Here is a 20,933-nt window from a genome sequence, read left to right as displayed (position 1 = left end):
TTGGATTTGTGAAATGTGTAATAGTTCTTGAACAGAAAACTTGATGACTAGTAAGAAGGATGTTTCTATTTATGCAGGCAGACCCCATCATGTGAATACTCAACTTAAGACATGCAATGCTCTGACTGCAGGCCCCAAGCTCTTCACAGGAGAGAGGGATAGATTTTTTTTTCCCCCATTTGGTAAATAACTAGGAGGATCACTGACTCAGAGGGAAATCTCTTCTTCTGCAGCAAAGTGGAGAGTCCACAAAGAGCTAAAGGTGCATTCGTGGACCTAAAGTGAGTCTATTTACCCTGGAGACAAAAACATTCGTGGGGAAGGCAATGTAAACCTGCGGCTCAGCAGCCGCCAGGATCTTTGTACTTGAGGGCTAGCACTAGAGAGGGACACTGGGAGGGTGGGAACTAACCTTGAGTAAGCACCTACTCTGGCCAGACGTGGTGCTATGCAGATTACATACACCAGCTCGCTTAATCTCAGAATCACTGGTGAGGGTGATGTTAACACCCCAATTTATAGATGGGGAAATGAAGCCCTCAGGAGATAAAGCAACTGACCGAAGGTCATATAGAGGGCTCAATGGCAGGACAGGGATTCAGACTAAGGCCTGTGATTCCAAATTGCATCCTGCTCTAGTCTAACATCTGGTTTTTTAAGAAAGTAGAAGTAACAGAAAGAGGATCTTCTAATCAGCGTAATGAAGTATTATTTAAGAGTCAGAGAAATAGTTGCTAAGTAGTAGATTCGGCCCAGAGGTTGAATGGGCTGGCTAGGTGGAGGGTGAGCCACTGATATGTGGGTCTCAAAGCAGCTTCTGAAAACGAACTGTACGGGGACACCAGAGTGGGGAGTCGGGCAGTGGCTGATGGATGGAGCAAGATGTTAAGGTGCCTTCTACCGAGGGTCTGTGTTTTTCTGCTTTGGTTCAAATTAGTGCTTTAATTCAACAGAAGCTCAAGTCCTCTTGTCACTGTGAGGTGTGAGTTTGCTGTGTTTCTCTTATAACTGACCAGCTGTGCGGCTACGTAGCTCTGCCTCTTGGCCTTGCCAGAGCAGACCATGCAATCTTCAGCTTTGGGCTGATGCCCTTGTACAAGACAGGGTCATATTGCAGCCCAGGGTTGCCGCTTCCTTTCCTCTCCAGTCTCTGGCCAGGAAGGAAGCCTCTCAAGGCCACCCACACCACAGGGGCCTGGGGCAGCTGGAGGGCCTTGGCTAAGAGAAAGATGTTGCTGGGACTCTCTGGGGGGCGTAGATGAAAGGGAAGTCCCTGGGTGCCGAGGGCATTCCAAAACCTAGTTCTGAGGGCCCCAGACTAAGCTAGTTTCTTTTAATAGTCAGAGAGAGTCCTCGGTGGCAGCTCTCCAGTCGTCAATTTTAGCTCCTCCGAAGGGCTGGGGAGAAAAGGCCCTACTCTCTGTAAGGGTCAGCACCAAAATAGATATGTTGGGAACTTCGATTTTCATCCTCTCTTGGTTGGAAGTGTGTGTTTTCTTAAAACGTAACTAGATTTTTAGATTGTAAGAGTAATATCGGTATATAATTTTGAAAAATCCTAAGTGGTAAGTTAAAATGCCTCTCTCCCTTCTGTCTATAAGCCTCACCCTCTTCTCCCGATCCCGTCTGACTCCTTGGAGTTATCACTATCAAGTTCCCTGTGTATCCCAGAGATATTGATATGCTTATACAAACATACACACATATAGGCCCATGTTTTTGTTTTTGTTTTTTAAGTAGGCTCCATACCTAGCGTGGAGCCTAATGTGGGGCTTGAACTCACAACCCTGAGACCAAGACTTGAGTTGAGATCAAAAGTCTTAACCTACTGAGCCACCCAGGTACCCCTATAGGGGCATGTTCTTAAACACACCCATGCATAGACACGCACGTGCAATTGTAACCTGACGCTGCCCTGCTTCCCTCCCCCAGCCCAGCTTCATCTGCCACCACCCTTCTGGGCTCTGCCATGATGGCTCCTCTGCCCTCTCCTCAGTCTTCGGGGTGTCTCACTATCAGTCCTCGGGCTGCTCCGTTGGGAGCTCTCACAGCACCCAGTCCTGCTCCCTGTGTGCACATCACGGTCGCCATTTTACATTCATCTGTGGGACTATTCAGCTAAGGTCTCTGTCACTCTCTAGGCTGCTCCTCCATCACCGTCCCAGGGCCAACCACTGTGCCTGGCACATTGTAGGGTCTAGCCGGTTGTCAACTGAAGAAACATTCTGATCCACATCTTCCATTTAAAAAATAATAATGCACTTTTGGCATCTTTAATGTCAGAATATACACATTGATCTCATTCTTTCTGTGGTTCTATGGTGTTCCATCACGTGGATACACCACAACCTCCTAACTGGTCTCCTATTGATGGATGTTAAGAGCATTTCTAATTTCTAAGGGCTTGCTATTACCCTATAAAATTGGGGAGGGAATATCAAATGGTTTCCCCCAAAGTGGTGCCAATCCCCACTCCTTCTAGCGGTGTATGAGGATGACTGGTTTCCAGTACCTTTGCCATCATGGGGTATCATCAAACTTTTTTTATTTTGCTCACAGCTAGGTGAAAAATGGCATCTCCTGAGTGAAAGTGCATTTCTTTAATAACAAAGGATGCTGAAGATCATTTTTGTATTGTTATTGGCCATTTGTATTTTCTCTTCTGTAAGCTGACCATTCCTATCTTTTGCCCTTATTTCTATTGAATTGACTTTTTCATCTACATTTTATAAGAATTCTTTCTATATCTCCTCTCTTTGCTATTTATTTTTTGACTGTGATATTTTGTCACAGAGAAGTTTTTTTTTTTTGCTGTCAAATTCATCAATTTTTGTTTCTTTTTTCTTTCTTGTCTTCCTGTCTCTCTATCTATACCCACATGTACATATGCAGAGGGAAGATGCTACAAATGTCAACACCAACTCCTTCTGGGAGGGGAGGCCTGGATAACTTGTAACTCGTTTCTTCGTATTTGTCTACATGGCTTGATTTTTTAGAATATAAAGAGTATTTTATTTTATTTTATTTTATTTTATTTTATTTTATTTGTGAGAGAGAGAGCACAAGTGGGGGAGAGGGGCAGAGGGGGAGAGAGAGAATCTTAAGCAGGCTCCATGCTCAGTGCAGAGCCCAACTCAGGGCTCAATCTCACGACCCTGGGATCATGACCTGAGCCGATTCAAGAGTGTCATACACGCTCGACCGACTGAGCCACCCAGTCATAAAAAATAGTGACTTAAAAAGAAAGAGTACAACTCCTGGATTTATGTCACTCTTAGAAAACTTTTATGATGCATAGAATCATAATCGCATTCTGCATCTTTTCTAATTTTAAACATGAAAGGCTAGTATTTTCAGAGATTTTGAAAATTACAAATAGTGCATTATAGCAAATACACAGCAGTTAACCAGAACCGATCGGAAGCGTTGCCATTTGCTGTGTTGTCTGAACCCGGTCGGAGACCTCTGCGAGCACCTACAAGCCATCACATCAGCCTGGCCAAGGCTGATAACTTGCCCAGAGGAACCTGAAGCCAGATTTTCTGACCTCAAAGTTTTTGGGAGAGGGACTGATAAATTAGTTCATTATACTTTGTAAATCGAGCTTCCCCCCAAATTTGGGGGCTACTGACTGAGTGGCAGAGCTGCCCTGAAATTTGAAAAGAAAGGCAATTCAACTGTCAGAGATGGAAAACAAAACTGAAGCTAGTGGTGTTAATTTATGTCCCTTGAAAACACACACCCACAAACATTCTCACTGAAATGAAATCCTGCCATTTTTCTTTTGGGTAAGAAAACAGGGTCTATTGCCAAAATCTGCCATGAGTAGTTTCAGAAACAATCACGCCAGCATGGTTTCTCACAGACCCCTGAGGCAGGGTGCCTAGAACGGCTAGTTCGCCAGTCCCTGGGACCACTGCCTTCCCAGTGTGGTGGCTCTGTGAGGCTTGCTAATTTTCTCCACTCTAATGGGTTAGTTCCTAAAATACTTTGGAACTTGTCGACACTCTACAGAAAATAAAAGGTCTTTTCTTTCTGGGCGTTTCTCTCACTCCAAAGGAATGAACAGTGAAAAACTAGAGGGAAAATAACAAAATCCCTTTTCTTTGTGTACATAATAAATGGCTTTTAGGCCAGGGCTCCCCTGGAGAGCTGCAGCCACACTGTACCTTTCTGTGTCTAGGTAAAGCTCTTAAAGAAATGAGGAGCCTTGATAAATGTTTGATAATTACCATTAATAAATAAAAGTAGCTTACACTGGCATCATGCCTAATGGTTCACAAAGCACTTTCTATTTTGAACCTTTGAGCAGTTCTGTGAAGTGGATAGGATCTTTTGTAGGATTGGGTTTTTTCTTTCTTTTTTTGAGAGGTTAAATGACTTGTATAATCAAACAGCTGGCAAACAGAAGAATTGGGACTCCCACTCAGATTTTCTGACTTCACATCCAGTGCTGTTTCAACTTCACAAAGCTATCTCTTTAATAATGATTGGTAAGTATTTATTTAAACACTCTCTAATCTTTATTAACCTCAAGAATAAACAACAATAAAAGTCACCTATTAAACTTTACGAGTATTATAAAAATGAGTGAAGTACTCTAGAACTCCAATACAGAGCACTCCTTCTAATTTAGATTCAAAATCCAAATGTAATGAAAGGAAAGGTTGAAAACGTTAAAGCATTAAGAAAGCTTTTGCATGGCAAAAAAAGCATTATGAATCTACAAAAATATATTAGAGCTAATAAATGAGATCAGCACGGCCGTACCATGCAAAGTCAACATCCTATTTGTATTTCTACATGCTAGCAATGAACAGTAGGGAAAGGAAATTTAGAAAACACTTCTGTTTCTAAGAGCATCAAAATGAACAAAATACTTGGGAATAAAGCTCCCAAAAGAATTATAAAACTTATACTGCAAAATATGGTTGAAAGAAACTAGGAAAGAACTAAGTAAATAGAGATATCCTATGTTCACGTATTGAAAGCCTTAATATTGTGAAGATGTCAACACTTCCCACTTGAAATACAGATTCAGTGCTCTCTCTATCAAAATACCATCTGTTTTTTTTTTCCAGAAATTGATAAACTTATCCTAAAATTCATATACAAATGTAAGGAAGCCAGAATAGTCAAAACAATCTTGGAAAAATGTAAGAGTTGGAGATGTCATACTTATGGATTTCAAAACTTACCATAAAACTTGTAGATGAATGTGCATAGTTGCATTATTCATAGTATCCACAAGCTTACTACAAAACAACAGTAATTGGGAGTGTGGTGCTACCATAAGGATAGACATAGAGGTCAATAGAATAGAAAAAAAAATCCAGAAATAAACCTTTACATTTATGATCAATTGAGTTTGACATGGGTACCAAGATAATTGAATGGTGACAAGATGACCCTTTTAATAAATGGTACTAGGACAACTAGATATTCACATGCAAAAGAATGAAGACAGAGCCCTATTTTATATCCTATAAAAAATTAACTCAAAATGGATCAAAGACCTAAATGTAAAAACTAAAACTATAAAACTCTTAAAAGGAAACAGATACAAGCCTTCATGAACTTGGACTAGGGAATGGTTTCTTAGACGTGAGACCAAAAGAAAAAAAGGATAAATCGGACTTCACTGAAACTAAAAATCTTTGTGCTTCAGAGGATGCAATCAAGAAAGTGACAAGACAACACACAGAACAGGAGAAAATATTTACACATCATGCATCTGATATCTAGTATCCAGTATGAAGGACTCTTGTAAGTCAACAATAAAAAGACAAATAACCCTATAAAAAATGGGCAAAGGATTTGAATAGACATTTCTCCAGAGAAGAAGTACAAATAGCCACATACCTATAAACAGATGCAGAATATCATGAGTCATCAGAGAAATTCAAATCAAAAGCATGGTGAGATATTACTCCACAGTTACCAAGATGGTTGAAATAAAAAAGACATAATAACGAGTGTTGGTGAGGATGTGAAGAAAATAAAATCCTCATGCATTGCTAGTGGGAATAGCAAGAGGCTGAGGCTGCTTTGGAAAACAGCTTGGTGGTTCCTTGGAAAGTTAAATATTGGGTACCATAGAACCCAGAAATTCCACTCCTAGTCTTATAGCCAAGAGAACTGAAAACATATATCCATATAAAAACTTGCATATGAATGTTCATAGAAGCATTGTTCATTACCTCCATAGAGTGGAAACAACCCAAACATCCATCAGCTGATGAAGAGATAAACAAATGTGGTTACCTGTATAACAAAATACTATTCAGCCATTAAAAGGGAATGAACTACTCATATCTGCTAAGCACGGATGAACTTTGAAAGCGACATCAGATTAAAGAAGTCAGACACAAAAGGCCATATATTATAGGATTCTATTTATAGGAAATGTCTATAATAGCCTAATCCATAGAGATACAATGGAGATTGGTTGTTGCCAGGGGATGAGGGACAGAAGAAATAAGGAGAGTAACTCCCAATGAATGCAGGTTTCTTTTGAGGTGATCAAAATATTCTGCTGCGGTGTCTGGGTGGCACAGTCGGTTAAGTGTCTGACTCTTGATCTCAGCTCAGGTCATGATCTCGTGGTTCCTGAGTTCAAGCCCTGCCTTGGGCTCTGCGCTGATGATGCAGAGCCAGCTTGGGATTCTGTCTCTCCTTCTCTCTGCCCTTTCCCCACTTGTGCTCTCTCTCTTTCTCTCTCTCAAAATAAATAAACAAACTTAAAAAAAAAAAAAAGAAATGTTCTGCAATTAGCGGTAATGCTTACACAACTCTATGAATATAATAAAACCACTAAATTGCGCACCTTAAAAGGGTGACCTTCATGGTATATGACATCTCAATAGAAACACTATGAATAAAATAAAATACGAGTGACAAATTGGGTGAAAAGACTGCTAATATATGTCACAGATTAAAGGGCGATACGTGGGGTATGTAAAGACTTTTTTTTTTTCAACGTTTATTTATTTTTGGGACAGAGAGAGACAGAGCATGAACGGGGGAGGGGCAGAGAGAGAGGCAGACACAGAATCGGAAACAGGCTCCAGGCTCTGAGCCATCAGCCCAGAGCCTGATGCGGGGCTCGAACTCCCAGACCGCGAGATCGTGACCTGGCCGAAGTCGGACGCTTAACCGACTGCGCCACCCAGGCGCCCCAAGACTTTTAACAGTTAAGGGAAACTGAATAAAATAAACTAGAATAAAAATTCTATTAAAAAGTAGACAAATGGTATGAAAAGAAAATTCACAAAAAATGTATTAAGAAGATCCACTGAACCTATGAAATGATATTTAATTCCATTTTGCAGATTAAACCTATACTGAGATGTCCCTTCTCACCTACTTGATAGGAAGTAATTCAAAGTCTTGACAATACTCTCCTTTGGAAGAGGCTGTCAGGAAACAAACGCACTCAGACATTGCTGGCAGGAGCAGAAATAGTAGAAGCCCAATGAAAGGCAATATCCCGTAAAACTATCAACACATGTTTGCTCCCTCTGACTGAGCAGTCCCACTTCTAGGAATTTACCCTGAAGATACGACTGCAACAATATAAAAATATGTGTGTGTAAGATTATTCATTACAACATTACTTATAATTACAAAATATAGGAACCTATCTAAATGCCCAAACAGAAAACTATTTGAGCAAAACACACTAGGTGCCTAAAACGGGATATTATATTTTTGCACAAATGAATGAACTGCTATAAAGTGATTTCCAAGATACGGTGTTAAGTGAAAAAAGCGAACACACACGCAACAAGTAAATAACTTGGTGGGAGGAGGAAGGGACATTCGTAACAGGAGAATGTCAACTGATAAACGTGGATGGAATGGCAGAATGGAAAGTCATGAATCTGCAACCACCACAGTAAAGACTGGTTTGGGAAAGATTCATCAATGCTAAGTGTACAGAAAATTTGAAAAGGAGTGGGATATTTACATGGTCTTAAAAATGCCTCTCTGCAGAATGCTTATTGGCTGCAAGGAGAAAAATAGTTATTATACAGGGAAGAATCACTGTGATAAGGTGATGAATTTAATGTCACTAATGAAGGACAGGTAGACATGTGCCTCCTGAGGCAATACCCTAAGAAATACAATATCCTTTTGTAGTATCCTAGCAGGGCATGCATTGTCAAATTTAGTCACAAGAAAATATCAGATGAACCCAAACTAAGGTACAAATGACTGGCCTATGGTCTTCAAAAATTTCAATGTCAAAGGAGACAAAGACAAGCTGAGAAACCATTCTAGATTAAAGACCAGACGCATAACAACTAAATGAATACAAAAACATAAGGGGCCGTATTGGGACAACTGACAAAATAGAATATGGCCTGTACCAACATGAACATTCCTGAATTTGATAACTGTACTGCGATTACATAAGAGAATACCCTTGTTAAGTACTCAGGGATAAAAGGACATGGTATATTCAAATACTTTCAGATGATTACAAAATGTAAATAGTTACCACTCTGTGCATATATGTACGTGTCTGTGTGTGTGTATGTCTATATAAATAGATAGAATGAATATGACAAAGTACTTTAAAATGGTGAATCTGGGCCCTACAGACAAGAGGCATTACCTAACCCATTTTCCCTTCACATAGTACTAAGGGTTCCTAGGAGTGGGAAGACCTAATACACTGGAAAGTAGCACTTACATTTGAATCCCTTTGATGATCCCTGCCTTTAGAAATTCCAATTTCTTTCAGCCAGTGTTTCCTAAACTATGGCCCAGGCAACACTAGTGTGTCACAGATGTATTTGACCCTCATTTGCATTCACAATCCACATTAAGATTTTTAATGCACTGTATGTAAAACCATGTCTTAGGGACATCTGTTTAATTTTAACTTAATAGTTCTCAAATTTATTTAACCACAGACATCTTTTCTAGGAAGACCTATGAATTTCTGTGAATTCTTGTGAGGTGCTAGTATCCTATGGAACACAGTTTGGAAAATGCTTTTCTAAACCAAACTCAAGTTTTTGGCATTGAATACTGTTAGGTCTTAGAAGCCACCTATCTTTCATTCCAGTGAATTTTGTTACTGGTAATGACCCTTGCTGGGGGACTCTGAGCCTATTATTACTTGATGTCTTTGAACTTTAGAAGCTGGTATAGCAAAGATTGCAATGAGATTTTAAGGGCAGATCTGGATATAATCAGGAAACATTTAGGAAAACTGAATTAAGAAAAACATTTTAAATTAAATTTGAGCCTCTATTCTACAATGTGGGAGTAGAATAGTGTAAAAGAGTTGGCAAGGTTGCTGTGAAACTGGTTCAACAAAGAACAAAGCAAAACCCACTTTTGGTGGTGAGATAAATCAACATAACCTCAGAATGTCAATCTGAAGCAAGAACTATAAAATATTCACATCTTTTCTCCTAGTGGTTTCATTTCTGGAACTTTATACCAGCAAATAATCAAAGAAAAAAACCTTTTGTCTAAGAATATTCAGAATAGGGGCACCTGGGTGGCTCAGTCAGTCCAGCATCCAATTCTTGGTTTGGGCTTAGGTCATGATCTCAAGGTTCATGGGTTCAAGCCCCAAGTTGACTCTGCGTTGACAGTGCGGAGCCTGCTTGGGATTCTCTCTCTCTCCCTTTCTCTCTGCCCCTCCCCTGCTCAAGCTCTCCCTCTCAAAATAAATTAACAACAACGACAAAAAAGAATATTCAGGATTATTGTTACCAACAAAAAATGGCATGCCCGTTGAGTGTTCCTGCACTCAGTAAATGGGCCCACCAGCAGCACAGTGACCTTAGCTAGAAACCCGGCATAACACTAGACTGCTCCACCTCCTTCACTCCCCCACTCCCACACCCATTGTTTCTACTCTCCAAGCATCTCTGAAGTCTGTCCACGTTCTTTATTTCCATGTCACTACCTGAGTTGAGGTGTCATCATCCCCTACCTAGCCTGCTGCTGCCATCTCCTGAGTGACCTCCCTGCTTCTCTCTCTCCCATCCAGTCCACTCTGCATACCACATAGTGACCCTTCTAGAATGATAATCTCATGATGTCAATCTATCTGCTTGGAAACACTGAACTGCCTTTAGGGTGAAGCTCAAATTCCTCAGCATGACTTTCAACATCCTGCTTGAAGACACCCATTGACCACCTTCACCATTCCCACTGCCCAGGCAGAGGGGATTTCTTGTAGTTCCCTGAACGTCAAGCTACGTCTCACCTTCAGACCTTTGCACACACTCTTCCCTCTGCCTGGGCCGGCCTTCCTCACCTCTCAGTACTTTGGGAAACAGGTACCTATGTTTATTACCTTTGCTGCCTCACATCTCACTCACCATACAATCTGATTTCTGCCTCATCATTGCCCTGTTTCCCTCGACAAAGTCATCAGAGAAAGAAAAAGATAACAAAGGAAAGGAAAGAAAAGAGAGAAATGTTAAAAATCTTGTGTAGCACTATATATCAGGCACTGTGCTAAGCACTTTATGAATATTAACTCATTTATTCTCCCAACAGCTCTGTGTCCTTCACAATAGCACATGGTATTAAAGGACACAGAAAATACAGCTTTCACTTTTCCTCATGTTTTTTTCTGCCAAATTCGTCTTTGCTTTCTTTGCCAGGTTATCTTTCTTGACTTGACCAATGAACACTGAAGTTACTCAAGGCTCTGTCATGTCCTTGTCTCTTCTCACTCAATAACCCCCTCACTCCCAGGGTGATCTCATCCTTTCCCAAGGCAATTACTGCATACAAGTAGATGAATTCCTGACCCATTTTCTGAGCTCTAGTGCTGATTATCTAATTGACTAGATGGCATTTCCACCTATATGCCTCACGGGCACCTCAGACTCGCCATTGAAACCTAAGCTCACCATCTCTCCATCACCTGTCACTCCTGCTCCCCCACTGTAACTGGCACAAACATCCACACAGTTGTTCAGACTGGAAACTCAGGAGTCATCATTGATTCTTCCCTATTCCTTCTTTTCTCCACATCCAATCAATCTCCATATCTCATCAATTAGGTCTCCTACATCTTTGTCAAACCATCTGCTTCTCTGCATCCTTACTATCATCGTCCGTGTCCAAGGTGCCATCAACTTCCGCCTTTGCTACTTTGATAGTCTCCTAACTGATCTACTTATGTTCTTGGCACATCTTCCTTGATCCATTCTCCTACATACCAGCCAGAACAATCTTTCTAAAAAATACTGGGTTTGAATCTGGGTTATGCCATTTATAGGCACGGAGGGTATGCCTAGGCATATCCCTCAACCTTTCTAATTCTTGACTTCCTTATCTATAAATGAGAAATAAAAATATGTCACAGGGTGACAGTAATTAAGAGAGAAAATCCAGATAGAGTGACAGAATGGGACATTCTAATAAACTGTGGATGGGCTATAAATGGTCAAACTTAAAAAGGAAATAACAATATGGAACTCTTAGTCCCAGATTGTTGCATCTCATTTGAGATAACAAGAATGAGTTCGGTCTATATTTTAAAACTTTAATAGGGAAAAATTCTGGGAAAACAATTTAACATGGGCTTTTAGCAGATGATGAATATAAAAACATCAAAGTCATTGTGATGGTTAATTTTATGAGTCAACTTGGCTAGACCATGGTGCCCAGTTTTTAAGTCAAACACCAGTCTAGATGTTGCTGTGAATGTATTTTTAACATTTACATTGGACTTGGAGTAAAGGAGATTGCCCTCAACGATGTGAATGGGCCTTATACAATCAGTAGAATGCCTAAAGAGCAAAATGCTGGGGTTTCCTGGAGATGAAGGAATTCTTCTATTTTTCTTTTCAAATTTTTATTTAAATTCTACTTAATTAACATACACTGCAATATTGGTTTCAGGAGTAGAATTCAGTGATTCATCACTTACATATAACACCCAGTGCTCATCATAACTAGTGCCCTCTTTAATGCCCATCACCCATCAAGCGCATCTCCCATCCACCTCCCTCCATCAACCTTCAGTTTGTTCTGAAATCTCTTTAAGAGTCTCTTTCAGTTGTCTGGGTGACTCAATAAGTTTAGCCTCCAACTCTTGATTTCGGCTTAGGTCATGATCTCATGGTCATGAGATTGAGCCCCACTCTGGGCTCTGTGCTGGGCATGGAGTCTGTTTAAGATTCTGTCTTTCTCGGGGCGCCTGGGTGGCGCAGTCGGTTAAGCGTCCGACTTCAGCCAGGTCACGATCTCGCGGTCCGTGAGTTCGAGCCCCGCGTCAGGCTCTGGGCTGATGGCTCAGAGCCTGGAGCCTGTTTCCGATTCTGTGTCTCCCTCTCTCTCTGCCCCTCCCCCGTTCATGCTCTGTCTCTCTCTGTCCCAAAAAAAAAAATAAATAAATGTTGAAAAAAAAATTAAGATTCTGTCTCTCTCTCTCTCTCTCTCTCTCTGCCCTCCCCCCGTTTGCTCACATGGGTGCATGTGTGCTCTCTCTCTTTCTCTCAAAAAATAAAAATTAAAAAAGTCTTTTATGGTTTATTTCCCTCTCTTTTCTTTCCACCCCCCCAATATGTTCATCTGTTTTGTTTCTTAAATTCCACATATAAGTGATAGAGAAGAAGGAATTCTGCCTCAAGACTATAACATAGAGATCCTGCCTGAGTTTTCAGTCAGCCTGCCTACCTTATGGATTTTGGACTTGTCATCCCCCACAATTGTGTCAGCCAATTCTCTAAAATCAATTTCTTTATTTCTTTCTATGTATGTATTCTATTGGTTCTGTTTCTCTGTAGAACCCCGATTGACACACTCACACAGGAATCCTATGATGACAAAGTATATCAGCAGCTAATAAATGACAACTCCAAGCAGCTTCAGGTGAATATTTTAGAGTACAGTAGAAAAAAACCCTCATCAGCTTGATAACATAAGCTCTAAATAGATAAACATGAAAGGATAAAGAACTTCAGGAAATAAGACTTGACTTATGCCCCTAATACGAGAAAAGCCATCTTCAGGGAGTCTCAGGCTGTTTGAGGACCATGTACCTGGTAACAGTGGACCACTGTCCCACACTCATCCACTTGGTCATCTATATGAAGATGTTTGTTGAACATTTACTCCAGGACAAGTGTTCTACATATCCAGAGCAAATAACAAAACCAGGCATTCTCAGAGCTGCTGTTCCACTTGTGTCTATGAGAAGCACTGAGTCCAGAAGAGCTTTGGGGGACAGTATGTTCCGGCTTACCTGTAGAAAATGGTTGATGGATGCGTCGTGAACTCCCAGGGCTCGCTCTACACCTGCCAATTCCTTCAATATCGGTACACATTCAAGACTTTTTTCACCTCGACTGATCTCAGTGTATTCTAAAGCCTCTTGATAGTGGGGCAGGGCTTCTTTTGATTTTTTCTGACTTTGATACATCCTAAAAAATCATCAGAGATATTATTTTTTAAATAATGAAATAGAAGACACATAGGTGGGAAAAATAGGCGATCTGGTGGTTAGGATTTGGCTCTCTGACCCCTGTTGTCAGGTTCATTTCCTAGCCAGCTAAGTTTCTGTTTTTCCCAGGAGCCCGCAGGGCATAGTGGTCAGGAGGATGGACTTCAGAATAACCAAGAAGTTTCAGATCCTGGCTCTACTACCTATTAGATGTGTGAATTTCCAGTTGCTTTACCTCTTCCTCATCTCTAAGTTAAGAATAATAACAATGCTTCCTTTACTGGGCTATAATGAAGATTAAATTAGTCAACACTCACAAAAATGCCCAGAATGGTCGCTGACATATAGTAGGTGCCATGCAGGTATTGGTTTAAAAAACATAAAATACTTAAAAAAAAATTTGTTGTCAAGTTAGCTAACATACAGCGTATACAGTGTGCTCTTGGCTTCAGGAGTAGATTCCCATGATTCATCGCTTACATACAACACTCAGGGCTCATCCCAACAAGTGCCCTCCTCAATGCCCATCTCCCATTTTTCCCTCTTTCCTGTACCTCACCATCAACCCTCAGTTTGTTCTCTGCATTTAAGAGTCTCTTATGGTTTGACTCCTTCTCTGTTTGAAACTATTTTTTCCCCTTCTCTTCCCCTAATGGTCTTCTGTTAAGTTTCTCAAATTCCACATATAAGTGAAAACATTTGATATCTGTCTTTCTCTGAGTGACTAATTTCACTTAGCATAATACCCTCCAGTTCCATCTACATCACTGCGATGACAGGATTTCATTCTTTCTCATTGCCAAGCAGTATTCCATTGTATATACAAATCACACTTTCTTTATCCATTCATCAGTTGACGGACATTTGGGCTCTTTCCAGGACTTGGCTATAAAATCATAAAATATTTAACAAAACAATAATAACAACCATAAAGGATGCCAAGATGCTGATAACTGATCTGTTGAGAAATTACAGAAATTTTCCAGTATTGGTGAGGGTATAAAGCACTCTCTTTAACTGTTAGAAAGAATATAATTTGAGCATAAACATCTCTATATCAAAATTATATATATATATGTATGTATATAAAAGCACACACATATTTCTGCTAATTGCACTTTTAGTAGTTTATCTTGAAGAGATACTCTGGCAGGGCAAGAAGATATGTATAAGAATGTTTACCTAAGCACTCTTTGTAATAGTGGAAAAGTACAAAGCACTTAAAATACACCAATAGGAGATCATTCAAGCAGATTACAGTAAGCATATCTATACTGTAGAATGCCACATAGCCATTAAAGTTAATGTTGATCCATATTTACCAACATAGAAGTATAAAAGTATAAAAGGCAGAATACAAAAAATGCTTTCTATAATATCCTATGCAGGTGAAAATGTTATATCTAATCTATATGTACATATATGCATAAAGAGATATCTAAATGGACACTAAAATGTTACCATTCAATAGTTATCTGGAAGGAGTTGGTTGTGAGTGATTTTACCTGTCTTGCTTATGCTTTCTAAATTTCCCAAATTATCTTCTATAAAATTGTATTACTGGGGTGCCTGGATGACTTAGTTCAGTGTCTGACTTAGGCTCAGGTCATGATCTTGAGGCTCATGAGTTCGAGCCCTGCGTTGGGCTCTGGGCTAATAGCTCAGAGCCTGGAGCTTGCTTCAGATTCTATGTGTGTATCTCTCTCTCTACCCTCCCCTGCTCATGATCTGTCTGTCTGTCTCTCTTTCTCTCTCTCAAGAATAAATAAACATTAAAAATTTTTTAAATTGTGGGGCGCCTGGGTGGCTCAGTTGGTTAAGTGTCCAACTTTGGCTCAGGTCATGATCTCAACTTCGGCTCAGGTCATGATCTCACGGTTCCTGAGTTCGAGCCCTGCATCGGGCTCTGTGCTCACAGCTTGGAGCCTGGAGCTTACTTCAGGTTCTGTGTCCCCCTCTCTCTCTGCCCCACCCCCACTCATGCTCTGTCTCTGTCTGTCTTAAAAGTAAATGAAACATTAAAAAAATTTAAATTGTGTTACATCAGAATTTTATTGTATTTACATTTATTGTATTTACATCAGAATTATATTGTACTTACATCAGAAAAATGTTAACCAAAAAATTGTAAGTAAAGGTGGTGTTGGGAAAAGATTCTTTAGCTTCTTGGGATAAAACTGTCACGTAAAAAATATATATCTGTCTATTTTGTTTAGCAAACACAATAGTAGGCATTTAAAAACAACCTTCTCTAAAATATTTGCTAAGAAATAGACACTTTCTTCATGCATGGAAAAATTTTACATATAAGATTCATATGAAAGGCACCAACCCTTTCTACATTACCCTTACCCTAGCATCTTTACTACAAAAAGGCCTTATAATTCCCAGCTGCCCATGGGTAAACTGAGACATAATATGAGCACGTGACTAGGAAACCACACACACACACGCGCGCGCGCGTGCACACACACACACACACACACACACACACACAAATATATAGGTCTTGTTTTTAACTCAGTTACTGGACATTTTGCACAACTATTTTTGCTCTGTAATAAATTTCAAAGAAATTGATTGATAGAAGATGCTGCTCAGATCTACGCTTCCGATGGCAACAGTGAAATAAAATGCTGATGGAATAGCTTATGAACTTGGATGTGTTCTACAAATGGGAAGAAGTTGAAACACAGGAGATGGTCAGGGATATGTTCCTGGACCAAGTCGGGTCCAGGTTCCAGCTTGCAGCAACTCTTAATCTTAGAAAGGAAGAGATTAGTAGGCGACCTAGTAATACTGGGCTTGTCTTCTGACTCTTACTGAACTTTGGATGTAGTGAGCAATAATTAGCATTGTAAGTATCATATTTTGTTTTTGAAGAGAAAGCCCACTTGCATCTTTGGTGACAGAACAAGGCTTTGAAACATATGGCTGATAACAAATCACTTAGCCCAAAAATGAGATTCCTGGTAGACAACTGAAAACAGGAGGCAGCAAACTGTGGCCTGTGCACCAAATCTGCTCACTGTCTTTTTTTGTAAATAAAGTTTTATTGGCACACAGCCACACCCACTTGTTTACACATTGCCCATGGCTGCTGTAGCACTATAATGGTGGAGCTGAGTAGCTGCAATGCAGTGGATACCAAAAAGCCTGAAATATTTACTGTGTGGGCCTTTACAGAAGAAGTTTGCCAAAGTCAGGTCTAGAATCCAGAGAAAGCTACATACTTCCAAAATGACTTCAAATTTTTTCCATCTAATTTAACCTTGAGAACTCCAACAATGCCACAGATATTTGAGCAAAGGGGGAAAAAAATCACCTTCTTCCTTTCTCATGTTCATAGGTGATGAAACATGTGCCAAGGAAATAAAGAATGGATTTTTTGTTTCCAAGGCTGCTGTAAAAATCATGGAAGGGTAATGAAGCAAATACAAAATGTTTGTAATACAAGATGATTTCGTTTGAGCAAAAGTTTTAAAGGAAAGCAAAATTCAAAGCTTAGTAATCAAGCTTACAAATGCAAAAAAATATATAGAAAAGTAAACAATAACAAGGCATAAGTGAATTCATACAATAACAATTTTTCCTTTCCCAAGATAGAACACTAAAGAAAAGTATTTGAGAGTTTGTAATGGTGGAGAACAGGGACAATTTGCTCTTCCTTTTTACCATTAACCTACTACTCTCTTAGCCAAAAGCACAGCCTATCACCCCAGGTTAACACCACATCACTTTTTCAGGTATCAGAAAGTGATCTTTCAAATACCAGACTCTTGGAGAAAATTTTATAAAAAGAGGGACACAGGGACTGCCTAGGTGGCTCAGTCAGTTAAGTGTCTCACTTTGGCTCAGGTCATGATCTCACGGTTTGGGGGTTCAAGCCCCACATTGGGCTCTGTGCTGACAGCATGGAGCCTGGAGCTTGCTTCAGACTCTGTGTCTCCCTCTCTCTCTGCCCCTCTCCTGCTCACACACACACACACACACACACACTCTCTCTCTCTCTCTCAAAAATAAATAAACATTAAAAATATTAAAAAAAAAAAGAGGGACTCAAGATGAGAGGCAGGACAGTCAGTTACAAGTGCTGCAGCAGGAGTAGAAAACCCCAACCATAGTTTGAGCATTCTTGGTGATGAGGCCACACAACCCTGGGCAAGAACAAAACATCTCTGAACCTTGGTTTCCTCATCTCAACACTGGTGTCCAATAGGGTTGTTGTGAGAACCCAAGAAGATGTCTAAAATGCTCTGCAAACTGAAGCAAGTTGTATAGATTGGCATTAAATGCCTATACATCGTCATACCTTTCACTCCTTCCCCTCCCCACCGGTAGTCTATACGGAACTGAGTGCCACGGCCTCGGGCTGTTCTCCTGTTGAAACAGGCTCAACTGTGGTCTCACTCCCACCCGCAGAAGATTTTGGAAAGTCCAAATAATAAGGATAATCAGTCAAACTCATGTGCCAGTGTGGAAGGCATTTTCTTATCCAGCTAAGCTTTTAAAAATGTTGAGGATATTTTATTATAAGAATAATACGTATCCGTCATTTAAAAAAAAGAGATAGAAAAATAAAAATAAAAACTATACAATCACGACATCCAAAGATGAGTACTGTACACCTTGATACACACCTTTCCGGATATTTTCCACACATATTTTTTAAAAGAATCATAATGTTTTATAACCTGTTTCTTTCACTTAATCACATATCAAAATGTGGCAATGAATGTTCTAGCCTCATTCTGATGGTAGAGTGGTGTCATACAGTTCACTGGCCACTTTATTTACTCATTGCTCAGCACAGACATTCCTTGGAGGACATTTGGGTGGTTTATGCCTTTTGACTGTTATGAACATTGTGTACAAGTTTTTATGTGGATGTGTATTTTCATTTCCTTTGGGTATTTACCTAGGATTGAAATTATTGCATCATATTGTAATTCTATATGGAAACTTTTGAGAAACTGACGCTATTTTCCAAAGTAGCTGCACCATTTTATATTTCCACCAGCAGTATGTAGGGGTTCCAATTTTTCCACATCCTTGCTAGCACTTGTTACTATCTTTATTATTATTATAGCCTCTATCCTAGTGAGTGTGAAGTGGTATCTCACTGTAGTTTTGATATGCATTTCCTTGATGATTAATGACGATGAACATCTCTTTATGTGCTTATTGACCATTTGTATATCTTCCTTGGAGAAATGGCTATTTGGAAACTTTGCTTGTCTTTAAATTGGGTTGTCTTGTTATTATTGTTGTAGGAGTTGTTTATTTATTCTGGATGCAGGTCCCTCACCAGAAATATGATTTGTAAAAATTTTCCAGAAACCATTTTTATATTCCAGAAACCATTTTTTATTTTCCAGAAACCATTTTATATTCCCATCAGCAGTATGTAAGGGTTCCAATCATCAAGTGAAAAAGGGCAGCTAGAAATAACCTAACCTTATGCCTAAAGGAGCTAGAAAAAGAACCACAAGCAAAACTTAAAACCAGCAGAAGGCAGGACATAATAAAGATTAGAACAGAAATAAATGATATAGAAACTAAAAAAACACAACAGAACTAATCGATGAAACTAAGAACTTGTTCTTTGAGAAAAATCAATAAAATTGATAAACCTCTAGTCAGACTTACCAAGAAAAAAAGAGAAAGGACTCAAATAAATAAAATCACAATTGAGAAAGGAGAAATAATCACCAATGCCACAGAAATACTAACAATTCTAAGAGAATATTATGCAAAACTATATGCCCACAAACTGGACAACCTGGAAGAAATGGATAAATTCCTAGATACATATAAACTACCAAAACTGAAACAGGAAGAAATAGAACATTTGAACAGACCAATAACCAGCAAATAAGTTTAATTAGTAATCAAAAAACTCCCAAAAACAAAAGTCCAAGGATCAGATGGCTTCACAGGTGAATTCTACCCAACACTTATTCATTTTTTAAAGTTTTATTTGTTGAGAGAGAGAGAGAGAGAGAGAGAGAGAGAGAGAGAATGAATGTGTATGAGCAGGGTAGAGGCAGAAAAAGAGGGAGAGACAGAATCCCAAGCAGGATCTGTGCTGTCAGCACAGAGCTGGATGTGGGACTGGAACTCAGGAATTGTGCGTGAGATTGTGAGCTAAGCTGAAACCAAGAGTCAGATGTTTAATTGACTGAGCTACCTAGGCGCCCCAGTCTACCAAACGTTGAAAAAAGAGTTAAGGGGCGCCTGGGTGTTTCAGTAGTTTAAGCATCTGACTTTGGCTCAGGTCATGATCTCACAGTTTGTGAGTTCAAGCCCCACATCAGGCTCTGTGCAGCCTGCTTCGGATTCTTTGTCTCCCTCTCTCTGTTCCTCCTCCACTAGCACTCTGTCTCTCTCTCTCTCTCAAAAATAAATAAAGATTTTTTTAATTAAAAAAAATAAAAAATAAAAAAAAATTAAAAAGAGTTAATACGTATTCTTCTCAAACTATTCCCAAAAACAGAAAAGGAAGGAAAACTTCCAAATTTATTCTATGAGGCTAGTATTACCCCGATACCAAAACCAGATAAAGACACTATTAAAAAAGAGAATCACGCCAATATTCCCGACTAACATAGATGCAAAAATCCTCAACAAAATACTAGCAAACCAAATCCAACAATACATTTAAAAAATCATTTACCATGATGAAGTGGGATTTATTCCTGGGCTGCAAGGTGGTTCAATATTTGCAAATCAATCAACACTGTACAACCTATCAATAGGAGGAAGGATAAGAACCATATGAACATTTCAATAGATGCCAAAAATGCATTTGACAAAGTACAACATCTACTCCTAATAAAAACCATCAACAAAATAGGTTTAGAGGGAGCATATCTCAACATAATAAAGGCCATATATGAAAACCCCACAGCTAACATTATCCTTAATGGAGAAAAACTGAGAGTTTTCTTGCTAAGGTCAGGAAAAAGACAAGGATGTCCACTATCACCACTTTTTTACTCAACACAGCACTGGAAGTCCTAGCCACAGTAATCAGACAACAAAAAGAAATAAAAGGGATCCAAATCAGTAAGGAAGAAGTAACACTTTCACTATCTGCAGGTGACATGATACAATATACAGAAAACCAAAAGACTCCACCAAAAAAAAAACCCATTAGAACTGCCAAGTGAATTCAGTAAAGTCGCAGGATACAAAATCAATGTCCAGAAATCTGTTGTATTTCTATACACCAATAATGAAGCAGCAGAAAGAGAAATTAAGAAAACAGTCCCATTCATGACTGCACCAAAGAGAATAAGATACTAGGAATAAACCTCACCAAAGAGGTGAAAGACTTGTGCTCTGAAAACTATAAAATACTGATGAAAGAAATTGAAGACAACACAAAGAAATGGAAAGACATCCCATGTTCATGGATTGGAAGAACAAATATTGCTAAAATGTCTATACTACCCAAAGCAATCTATGTATTTAATGCAGTCCCCATCAAAATACCAAGAGC

At 39.4% G+C, this 20,933-nt stretch overlaps 1 protein-coding gene across 1 annotated transcript in view; it reads right to left on the bottom strand.

Moving 5' to 3' along the window:
* Nucleotides 1-20,933, bottom strand: part of TTC23 (tetratricopeptide repeat domain 23) — an 82,070-nt gene that overhangs the window by 38,415 nt on the left and 22,722 nt on the right. Inside the window, exon 5 of the mRNA XM_047086525.1 lies at nucleotides 13,232-13,409. Within this exon, the coding sequence (XP_046942481.1) occupies nucleotides 13,232-13,409 (178 nt within the window). The remainder of the gene's footprint in view (nucleotides 1-13,231; nucleotides 13,410-20,933) is intronic.

Source organism: Lynx rufus, unplaced genomic scaffold, assembly GCF_022079265.1.
Source record: "Lynx rufus isolate CCGP_SWC_20201006 ecotype Redwood Valley unplaced genomic scaffold, mLynRuf1.p SCAF_21, whole genome shotgun sequence".
In the NCBI taxonomy this organism is placed as follows: Eukaryota; Metazoa; Chordata; class Mammalia; order Carnivora; family Felidae; genus Lynx; species Lynx rufus.
The sequence above is the reverse complement of the archived record's forward strand: the minus strand, read 5'-3'. Positions and strand labels throughout refer to the sequence as shown.